The sequence below is a fragment of the Doryrhamphus excisus genome, chromosome 17 (assembly GCF_030265055.1).
Source record: "Doryrhamphus excisus isolate RoL2022-K1 chromosome 17, RoL_Dexc_1.0, whole genome shotgun sequence".
In the NCBI taxonomy this organism is placed as follows: Eukaryota; Metazoa; Chordata; class Actinopteri; order Syngnathiformes; family Syngnathidae; genus Doryrhamphus; species Doryrhamphus excisus.
The window spans coordinates 4803172-4815182 of record NC_080482.1 but is presented as its reverse complement, the minus strand read 5'-3'; the positions used below and the strand labels follow the sequence as shown (position 1 = coordinate 4815182).

At 42.5% G+C, this 12011-nt stretch overlaps 1 protein-coding gene across 31 annotated transcripts in view; it reads right to left on the bottom strand.

The window, feature by feature from the left end:
• rims2a (regulating synaptic membrane exocytosis 2a) overlaps positions 1 to 12011 on the bottom strand; it is a 112008-nt gene that overhangs the window by 27230 nt on the left and 72767 nt on the right. For 11 of the 31 annotated variants that reach the window (XM_058053505.1, XM_058053495.1, XM_058053510.1 and 8 more), the window contains 8 exons: positions 11112 to 11265; positions 10989 to 11012; positions 9756 to 9824; positions 9542 to 9680; positions 7639 to 7755; positions 5283 to 5468; positions 2990 to 3096; positions 2766 to 2798 (listed from right to left, as the gene is read on the bottom strand). In XM_058053505.1, the coding sequence (XP_057909488.1) occupies positions 2766 to 2798; positions 2990 to 3096; positions 5283 to 5468; positions 7639 to 7755; positions 9542 to 9680; positions 9756 to 9824; positions 10989 to 11012; positions 11112 to 11265 (829 nt within the window). Of the gene's footprint in view, positions 1 to 2765; positions 2799 to 2989; positions 3097 to 5282; positions 5469 to 7638; positions 7756 to 8279; positions 8346 to 9541; positions 9681 to 9755; positions 9825 to 10988; positions 11013 to 11111; positions 11266 to 12011 lie in introns of all 31 variants that reach the window. The other 20 variants (XM_058053496.1, XM_058053506.1, XM_058053501.1 and 17 more) reach the window with 9 other exon arrangements.

Below are 12011 nucleotides of genomic sequence, written 5' to 3'. Positions count from 1 at the left end.
TGCTTCTGTCTGCCGCCATAACAGAGAGGTACAAAAAAATGCACAAAAAAATGACATGTAAATAACAACCAGGTCAAAACTGGGGGGTGGTGGTGGTTGATCTCGCTGCCACATTGTGTCTTTAAGGACAGTCATCAAAAATCACTTATTGAAAGTAACATTATTATCATTATTATTTATCCCTTTCATTCAACATGTATTTATATATGTATGTGTGTAATGGAAACAATTGTTTTATTCATTCATTTTCTACCACTTATCCTCGCAGGGGTCGCGGGTATGCTGGAGCCTATCCCAGATGTCTTGGGGCGAGAGGCGGGGTACACCCTGGATTGGTCGCCAGCGAATCACAGGGCACATATAGACAAACAACCATTCACACTCACATTCATACCTATGGACAATTTGGAGTGGCTAATTAACCTAGCATGTTTTTGGAATGTGGGAGGAAACCGGAGTACCCGGCAAAAACCCACGCATGCATGAGGAGAACATGCAAACTCCCCACAGAGATGGCCGAGGGTGGAATTGAACCCAGATTTCCGAGCTGTGAGGCCTGCGTGCTAACCGCTCGGTCGACGTGCAGCCCCTTCATGCCAAACTATAATTGTAAAAGCATAGAAACGTGTTTTATGTTAACATTTTTGGCTTATTTCTTATGGGAACGATTGATTTGGTGAGAATTTGTTTCTGACTCAGACCCTCTGGAACAAATTAATGACGCTAACCAAGGTACCACTGTATCTAGACATGCAAAGTACTGGTGTCTTTTGGTTTTGGGACAACAACTCAACAGCTACTGCTAAATATAATATAAAATAGAAGGTAAAGTGTATGAAATCATGTGTGCAAAACAACAAATGAAGAGTGTTGTGGCACCATAACATTGTAGTATTATACTGTCAATACACAGAATTCATAGGAATTCGTTAAAGCTTAAGTGTCTTAATGTAATTCTGTTGTAAGAAATAAGATTATAGCCATTAGGTATAAAATATCATATCCAACCATACAGACCAGCCATCCAGAGAGGCAAGAGAGAGTCAAACTAAATCCATCCGGAATGTCGCCATTTTCAAGACTGTATCAGTATCCAATAATTCTGCTGCATCATAACACATAGATCTACTACATCTGGCATGACTCGTTCCAAAGCAATCCACACAAGTTGTCAACAGAAGAACATGATGTCACTTTTATAGAATATGATTTGGTCTGGATGACAATACTCTATGAAAGTGACAGAAGGTTTGGAAAAAAGAGGCAGAATGCACACCCAGACCAACAAACCTGTGATACAGAGGGAGGGGTGTGTCCCTCCATTAGACAGCGAGCCATTTAGCCCCCGCTGCTGGTCTTCCCATGTTACTTCTATAATAAGGCACACACATATAACAATACCTGAGGCATGGGTTACTATGAATTACTATAATTCAGGTTGTAGGGTACACACACACACACACACACACACAGTGTATATATAATCCAAAAACAAAACAACAATATATATAAATTTGACCCAGTTTCAAAGCCATGAACAGACCTAAAAAATAAAATGATTAACTTACAAAACCAGCAACATATCAAATAATATTCCCCCAGTCTATATATATGCACGTGACTGTCAAAAAAACTGAGGTACAGACAAAAAAGAAAGTGTGCGCGCCTGCCTCTTCAGCACCACAACAATGGACAGCTCCCATGTAATCTAAAAGACTGGTGCGCCATCTGCTGGTCACTCACTGTAATGATGTCTTGGCTTTTTAAATAGCATGACCTGATTTAGAATTTGCGAGGTAAAATATTTTATATTCCAAAAATCAATATGTATTTTACCATAATTATTATATCTAAAATTAGTTTTGTGTGTGTTCAGTAATCCAGGTCAAATAGTTTTCCATTTCATAATAAGATGAAAATGAGGGACTCCTATTAAAGAAGAGGGCACAGATTAAGGCTAGGATGCCGTATGGGAGCAAGAGCGGAATAGAGCAGCAGAGATCACAATGACAGTGCTCTGTCCATATTAAATTCAAATTCAACTGCACACACATAAAGCACTCTCATTTAATCACATTAAAGCTGCTGCTGCTGCACAAGGAACGCAAAACCACTCAGAGTAGCAACGTATAAAGAATGCCACACATCCAATCCGCCTTCATTAGAGAGCAAACACACACAACCACACATGGACTTGCCTTTCCTGCCATTTACGGGTGCGCCTTGCATCTTTTCAGTGCAGTATGCTACTAGTAGAGACAAAAAAGGAGGCTGTAACTTCCAAACTATAGAAGACAATACTAATATTAAACACAAAAGACAATATTTTTGCATGAAGAAGACTTTTGACCATTATTCTGTTGTTAGCATTGGGATGGTAGTGATAGTAGTGTAGTGTGGAAAGGTCCAGACAGTGAAAGTACTATTTAAATACTATGACATAGGTACAGAAGGAAGGATAGATGGGGTTTGGTTGCCAAATAGAAGCCACGGAAAGCTCCGATGTACTCACACAAACCACAAAAGACTATCTTTGACAGGTTTTCTATGTTTTTGTAACATTTGTCCCTGAACTGAGCAGACCCAAGTATCTAAACACAACGGCTAATCAGACTCAAGACAAAGACATGCTAGTAGAAACACCACTATGTCAAACATATCTGCAACAGTGAGAGAGTGAGGTCCGTGGACCCGACCCATCATCATTGCAGACAGGGTTTTGGTGTTCAGAATGAAGACTAAACCCTTTACATACAGGTACAGACCTTCACAAGGCTCTGTTCCTTCGTCTCCATCTTCTATGAGAGAAATGGAAAGGGAACCGTGTATGTTATGAATGGAAAACAAGTCAAGACTAACCAAAACCTCGTTGCAAAACTGCAGTACCATTCAGACACCAAGACTAGTAACACTCAGAATCATTTCTCGTCTTTGTTTCTGACAGTGATGAAGCACGTAGTAAATATAACAAAACACCACCATGACTTACTTCCGTCTTTCCCTATGGATGGAAGCTGTGGGAGCTGTCGACCTCGTCTGCCCGACATTGGAGTACTGGTTGGGCTGGTCTGGACTGATCCACTACGAGGGTGAGCCCTATGTGACACAAAGTGTTTGAAAAGTGTTAAGTCACAAATCAGTGGCGAAGTGGATGCAGCTTCTGGCATGTTGCACCCACATACGTAAAGCCTGTTTAACTTGCAGCTGACTTAAGAAGAAAATGTAAAAAATAAATCTACAAAACTAACACATTTAATATACTCTATCAGATCATAACTCCAAATATTTAATTTGACCAAACTAGAATAACTGTGACTTCACTCTTTTAGTATTCCTAAACAATGAAGTTTGGCACATGACATGGGAGTGAGGGGTCTCATCAACTGTTGGGAACTGAGCTGCAACAAAAGAGGCGTGGAAACGCATGTGCAGTCAGTCATCAAGCTGCAAGAAGAAAAATGTTCAATGCAGAATTAGCAGACCAGACCGTTGGCACCATGCGTTCGGACCGTCTCCATAAGGACAAATCAGAAAGGAAAACAAACATAGGATGTTGTCGTAGAAAGATAAAATGCATCAGTTGATGTTAGCAACAAAACAAAAAGAAAATCAGCCCAACACTGCTATACTCTCACAAAAGTATGAGCAGTGCGTTCCAAAATAAAAAATGAACCAGCACCATACCAGGGTGTCGGGATTTTCGTGCTTTGGGCATGGAAGGAATGCAGCATCAGTGCTTTTGTGGACAAAACAGAAATGGGCAAGGTGAGTGGGGTGGGGGTGAAATAAGGAAAAGGGAGCAGGTACTGGAATTGTGTGTGTTAGCTGATGTGGTTTTCCTGATTTATCTGTGTTAGTGAGGTGAGTTTGGTCGGGGTGTTTGGGATTTCATGAGAAAGGGTTCAATTTTGGAGGAACAAATGTTTTAGTCAGGAGGTAGAGCTGCACTGAAATCCTTGTCGTTCATTTAGGACCCCTGGGCCATTGGGTTGATTGAAAACTGTACTTTTTAAAATTTGACTATTAATCTGTACATTTTGCATAAGATATACACTGCTGATGAACATATTAAGACCAAAAATTGCATGAATGCGCTGTTGGGTCATAATTGGGTTCTAAAAAGAGCTTCAAAATGCAAATATAAGAAATTAGAGTGAGACAAAATTGGAGTAATGCAAACAAGCATTGAAGTGAAATAGGCTGTTCAAGGTTAAGACCATTGGTATCCTTTAAAAGCCAAATCTTGGCAAAAACCGGGATTCAATGTCAGGTTATCACACTGTCATGATCTCTTGATGGCAAAGGCAAAAAAAGCTCTCTTTGAACGCAGTCATATTGAATATTGAACTCTCACAGCACGCCATTGGCTGTCCATCAGGACACAACATGATCCTTGGCTCCAATTGGCTTCCAAAATGACATAACATTTTTTTTTCCTTCAATGGAACAGTGGAGTTTCAGGATGTGCATGGGCGTCAAATGGCGCTCATCTAGAGATGTTACACGGGGGTCAACCCCATGACTGACGGACCTCATCTGCGTGGTAATGACTATGCTGACGCTGCAGTTCACAATGACATCCATCCATCCATTTTTCTACACTTATCCGGGTCCGGATCACGGGGGCAGCAGTCTCAGTAGGGAAGCCCAAACTTCCCGGTCCCTGGCCACCTCGTCCAGCTCCACCGGGAGGACACCAAGGCGTTCCCAGGCCAGCTGTGAGACATAACCCCTCCAGCGTGTCCTAGGTCTGCCCCGGGGCCTTTTCCCGGCTGGGCATGCCCATAACACCTCACTAGTGAGGCATCCGGACTAGATGCCCGAGCCACCTCACAGTTCACAATGGACTAACCTCACTCTTTTGGACCATTCAGGAAGAACATTTGGGTCCGGATGGTAAGGGACGTATACGTATTCCAGTTCCAGACAGTGGATGCCCTCAGTGAAGCCATCTTCATTCCCATGAGCCTCCTGAAAGCGTGCCAAAATATTTGAGGTATGGTCTTAAAAGTTTTAATCAGCTGATGAACCGCCTATTTCAGTTTAATGGTCATTTGCAATGAAGTGCTTATTCAAGATTTTTTTTTTTTGGTCTCACTCCCATTTCTTTTTTGTGCATTTTGAAGCTCTACTTAGTGTATAGCGGACTAAAAGCTACATAAACGTCTATATCAGTTGATTTCTCATTCCTGAGTGAACATCCCTCAGGGAAGCAACTGGCTAACAAAGGTAGGACCCTGAAATGATGCTGAGTTGGTTGACGACTCCAATCTGGGTCACACCTCGTCAAGGCAGGTGAGGGAGGGGCCGACCTCCCAGATGGTAGAGATGGCATGGACCTCATCATCGATGAGTCGTGGGGGCGTTCAGTAGAGCGTGAACGGGATGCATGGCGCTCTATTGTGGGCCGCTGGTCCGCAGACCGGGATCTGCTGTGATACTCGTGCCTATCCATGGCTCCGTGGCTCCTACAGAGGTTATTGAGAGATAGGCAGGAACTCAGTGGGGCCCCACGGGGCAGGGACAGGAGGCTGGAAGGGAGGCCAGTGTGGATGATAACAGGTGACCTCCTATAGGTGCATGTGTTTAAGGACCCCAGCGGTGTTTTGGGCTCGTGTTTAAAGACCACACCTGTGTTTTTGCCTGCTGTTATTCATTCACTAGCGGTTTTGTGTGACTTTACATAGAATCATCACAAATATCAATAATGCTGTGGTTATGATCCAGATGTGGTATTAAATGGTATTAAACACACTTCCATGCCGTACTTGTTTTTAAAACATTAAATCTTACCAGGCATTTGGAATAAATATATCTAAAGCATACGCAAAAATACAAGTGTGGTCCTTTAAAGCTTACATTTATAAAATCAGATGATTCAGCAACTCAGAAGAACAATTGGCTTTGAGTTGACAATAAAAAATGTCAGCATCTACAATACCTTAGTGGACATGTTTGAAATATAATGTATATTTGATTCAAATTACATGCAATTGTGTAGAATTAAACCTCTCTGAGTAGCTGAATTATTAAATTAGGAGTGTCAAGTAAGGATCAAGTGAACTAGAAGCATCTATTGTACTTAAAGGAACCCGTAGTGAGATAACTGTGAGTTGTGCTGGGCGTGGTCTCATTCCGGTCAGTGTTTATGTGCAGTTTTTTTGAGGTGCAGTGCAGAAAAGTGTATTTTTATACTGCATCTGGCTGGAGTTAGTAAGTGTTAAGGCACACAAAGTACAGATACAATCTTTTACAAGGAACTGTAAAAAAAAAAAAGAATCAAAGCATTTATCAATCATACAAAATGATGAAATAAATCAAATGCACGAATCTAAAGAATCACAAAAATCACGTTACACATTTTTCACATATACTTTTGGTCATGTGTCCAAAAGCACTGGAGTTATGAGCATGCATACTTTAAAGCCATTTGCTGAAATAATCATTTTAAAAGAAATTTAAAAAAGTAAATTATAGTGCAAAAAATTTCAAGCCCTGCAGAGGAGAATTTAGTCTAAAATAAATGCCTTAGAAACATATTTCCATCATTAGCACCATTGAAGAAATCAAGCGATCATTATTTGCAATAGCACACAATGATTAGTTGTTGTGCTCAAATAAATACAAAAGTACCATTCCCTCGTCGCTCCCGCATTGAGGAGATATCGCAGAAAGGCAAATGTTTACATTTACCCATTTATGTCAACATACAGCATCCACACGACTGTTTCCTCGTTATGTTCCTTCATTTCTCTTCAAGCTTCTTTGCTGCATTTAAACAGCCCGAATGCTGTGAATGCCAAACTGTATCGAGACGAAGAGCAGACAGCGTTACTGCGTCGCTTAGTAAATAACACTTTTCTTTCTCCGCTGCTTTAAAAGGAAACGGGACACAGAGCTCCGCTTAATGGCTATCTGTTCTATAGGCTGAGCCTGATTTGGAGTCCAGCTGAGCCTTGGGGGAAATTTTTATGACACTTTAATAAAGACAGCCAGACTCTTTGGAAGAGTACTGAGAACTCATCACTTTCCCACCCCAGAGGAGAAGCAGAGAGGCACAAGTGTAATTTCTGACTGAAAGCCAGATGGCAAAAGATTGAGGGGTCATTTACAGTGTTTCTGGGAAAGGGAGCATCTGAGATATTTCATTTTATCCGAGCACTGGGGCACTGGCATGGGTCCTAGAGGTGTATTGGTGTTATCAGCCCGACATCACATTCTGGCCAGACACCAGAACTTAAAGGGCAGCCATATTTAACACAGCCATTGTCAAAGCAGTGTTGCCAATAGCATGTAAAAAAAAAAAAGGACAACACTAAGAACCATTGCTTACACAATGTACGTAAATGGGGCGAACATAAACAAGGACGTCAATGAAGCAACACGTTGCTGTCACTAAACAACTGCTCTACAGTTATACGACGGACAGCAGCAACACAAATAGCTCTGAGCCTCAGACCACAAGCAGAGAGGCGGTTGTGTACCACACGTCTACACAATTCCAGAGCAGTGATGTCTCCTTGGCAGAAACCGATATCAAACACGATATCATTTTCTGGCATCACAGTCACAGAAAAATTAAAAAAAAATGGAGACGTCAACATGGGCGGATGATGCAGCGGCGCTGCATGTCAATACCTCTCGAAGTCATAGTCAGAAGAGTAGGTGCCCTCAGAATAGGCACGGGACATCCTAGTGGAACGCAGTAACCTAACCGCTTCCTCACGGCAGATTGGGTACACACGGTGGTTGCGGCTGGCAAGAAATATCACAGCTTGTCAGCATTGGTTGTTTACCCCCCCACCCCCCTACCCCCCGCCACCCATCCCCACACACAAGGGATAGCAACAACAAAATCTACCTGGGAAGGTAGAAACAAACTTTGAATGAACCTCTAATGTTCCCTATAAACACGCTCAAGTGAATGCATCATGAACTTCAAAATGGCTAACCTGAAAATGATCACTTTAAGGACCGCGTGGTCACTTAATGAAGGGAAATGATGATGAAATCCAGACTATGAAATGCTGATAATGATGATGATTGTATGGTCGCTTATGTTTTTTTGAGCAATCCCATCAATTAAAGGGAAAATACATTTTTTATTTAAAGAAAAATACATCGACAAAAGCTAATCTGGATACCGACTTAAGATCATAGCAGCAATAGCAGAGATACTGTAATAAAAGAAAACATGCCATATGGTTTGAAGTGTTTTAGGAGTATTTGGGCTGGAATGTGCAGGGCGGGGCTTCATGCAAGCTCAGGTTAACATCTACCTGGGTTCCTTTTGAGGAGCATCACTAGGCTGATTATGTCTGGGTCGAGGAAGGGTGAGAAAATGGCTGCGACCACATAGAGGGAGGACAGAAGACAGAGATGGATCTAAGATGGTGTGAAGGAAGGAGAGGGGGGGCTGGAGATGGACAAAATCACAGGCAAGCTGCTCCAACAATGAGGAAATCAAAGGTGAGATTCTAACATATTTCCAAATGTTGCAAGGCACCTTCAGAAGTTTCTTAAAACGTTCCTCAAAAGGGAAAAAGGAGCAGTTGAAATGTTCCTGCGTGGTTGTAGCATTACTGTACATAACAGAAGATGGTCCACTGAACACCTCACCAAAGGTACTGCAACAAAAGTACTCGACCCAAATCTGTATCATATAGACACACACCCCCCCCCACCAGACATTCATGATTTACAGTATCTTTACGAAATTAAACTTATTGAGCTATTCCATCATTTGAAACTTCTTAAATAATAGAATGCTGTCAATAGAAAACGCTGATTTAGCAGAGTTTCAGACAATTTAGATAATAGTGTTTTCGATGCCCGACACTGATTTAGAGGGAGCTTCAGAGAAATACTAACTTTAATTGGACGAGGGAAAGTAGCTACGGTCAGACCGTGCCAGGAAAATAGACACTTGGAGGGTGCGTTCGCACTTGTAGTCCAGACTTAAAATTCCTGGGGAGTCGTTTAGTTAGCTTTCACACGTCAGCAGGCCAAATAATTAAACATACGCATAATTTGGACCACAATCTGAATGTGTTTCTATGAAGAATATTTTGACTAAGAGGATGTAAATTACAAAAAGACGACAAAAAGTTATTCCGGACTGAGAGACATCTTTCTGTTTGGTCCGGTCCTGGGTTCAGCGGACTGTGGTCAGACGTTACCAAACAAAGTCTACTAGCAGAAAAAAATGATTACAGTTCTTTTTAAAAACAACAAAAATTATAAACGCAACATCCCATCTCTCACGAGCTGAACTCAAAGATCTAAAAGCTTTTTCGATGTACACAAAAGGCCCGTCTTTGTCAAATATTGCTCATAAATCTGTTCAAATCTGTGCTAGCAAGCCTTGTGGTCAACCCAAAGCACAAAGCTTAGGCTGGCCACAATAAAAGGCCACGTCAGTGTATTTTTACCTCTCAAATGGTAATGGAATACAAAGAAACACAACCACAAACAAACCAGCAAATGAAAACAAACAAAAGCATACACGGGTCATCCCAGCATTTTACTAATCGGTAGTTACCTTGAGGGTGGGGGGACGCTGGGGGACCGTGAACGTGCTCTATGTATTTCTGCAGACCGAGAGCAGTGGTTTGAAGACATCACCTGTTCTGGGACAGACAAAGTGGAACTCTGGAAGTCTCTTCCGTTTGGCCGGTAGTCTGTGAGAACATCAGAGAGGAAGTAGTCAGCACACCGAAGACGGTTTTAGTTTGACCATAGTTATTAGTTATTACCTGTTATGACCCCAACCCCGTCTTCACAATCATAGTCTGAGATCTCTCCGTCACTTATCCTCTGCGATCCTTTGAGATAAAGATAAAGAGAAGTTGACAAATGAAACAAAGAAAAAGGAAAACACAAACTAAATTGTATTACTTCATACTTCATTACACATACGGCATGTTTTGTTGGTACACTGACCCTTCTTATTGGCTATTGGCTTATTGGTTATCATCAGCAAAGTGCATTTTCTATGCCACTTATCCTGACTAGGATCACAGGTATGCTGGAGCCTATCCCAGCTGTTTTTGGGCGAGACGCGGGGTACACCCTGGACTGGTTGCCAGCCAATCACAGGGCACATATAGACAAACAACCATTCACACTCACATTCATACCTATGGACAATTTGGAGTCGCTAATTAACCCACGCATGCACGGGGAGAAATAATAAAAATCATAATAATAAAAATGTATTTGGTGCACAATAAGGTGCTATACTTCCGGAATCAGAATTTTTTTATGCATTTTCTTTGTATGGATGCTGGAGCCTATCCCAGCCCAGGCAAGAGGCGGGGCACACCCTGGACTGGTGGCCAGCCAATCAAAGGGCACATATAGACAAACAACCATTCACACTCACAATTTGGAGTTGCCAATTAACCTAGCATGTTTTTGGAATGTGGGAGGAAACCGGAGTACCCGGAGAACATGCAAACTCCACGCAGAGATGCCCAAGCGGAGAATCGAACCCATGTCTTTTTGATTTCCTGACTGTGCTTACATGCTAACCAGTCTGCTATATAGTATATTGGCACATAGTCACATAAAAAACACAAATATTAAGAACAAACAAAGAGCACAATGAGACAGTACTATGCTTTAAATTTTAAAGGGAGCTCTTAATAAGGATTAATATCACAGAGGAAAAGGAAGTGGTTTATATTTGTCAGGACTGGCACATTGGAATTTCATTAGAATGAGGGCTTAGTGCAGTTTTGTAGGAAAAGTTGCGGCTTGCAGGTTGGGACAGTAGGGGACCTGCGTCTGCTACCCTGAGTGGATTTCTAAAGAGCGGTGTAAGTAAGACACCGGCTCATCCCACTGAAAGATGTGAGGGAGCAGACACATGCCTCCTTAATGGACGGGAGGTCGAGAATAAAGCCACAAGAATGCATCATTCAAGAGGACAGCAGACACTCAAATGCACCACAGAAAGGCTCTGCTTGGGAGTGCAGGACCTTTACCTGAGTATGAATACGAGCCTTTGTCTGTAAAAGCAAAAGCAGCACGGTCGATGCGACACCCAGGACATATGGGGCTTGGATTTTAAATTCAATTCACAGGGCTTTATGACAAATAATACTTACTCTGCAGGCGCCGTGTTGGGCTTTCTCCATGGAGCTGCCTACGCTGTGTGTTTGGGGAGGAACGAGGGAGCGGGATGGAGGACACGTCATGTGTCTGTAGCTTGTACCAGTGAGGCTCGTCATCCAGAAGAGCTGTCTCCAGCTCAATCAGGATCTAGCAATAGGAAAAGACACAGTGTTTTAGACCATTCATTCATGTTCTACCGCTGATCATCATGAGGGTTGTGGGCTGTTTTCGGACAAGAGGCGGGGTACACCCTGGACTGGTCGCCAGCCAATCACAGGGCACATATAGACAAACAACCATTCACACTCACATTCATACCCATTGACCTATACCTACGTATGTGGGAGGAGTACCGGGAGAAAACCCACACAAACTACACACAGAGATGGCCAAGGGTGGAATTGAACACGGGTCTCCGAGATGTGAGGCCTATGCGGTAACCACTTTACCACCGTGCAGTCTTTCAAATGTTGGACAAACTATCCATGTCAGAAAAGGGAACTGAGTTTTTAAATGTACACCATTGTACAACAGAAATATACTATTACATGTAGACAAAAATATTAGTATACATTTAGCCATTCACCAACATTCATTCATTCATTTTGTACCGCTTTTCCTCACAAGGGTCGCGGGGGTGCTGGAGCCTATCCCAGCTGTCTTCGAGCGAGAGGCGGGGTACACCCCGGACTGGTCGCCAGCCAATCACAGGGCACATATAGACAAACAACCATTCACACTCACATTCATACCTATGGACAATTTGGAGTCGCTAATTAACCTAGCATGTTTTTGGAATGTGGGAGTAAACCGGAGTACCCGGAGAACATGCGAATGGCCAAGGGTGGAATTGAACTTGGGTCTCCTAGCTGTGAGGCCTGCACGCTAACCAC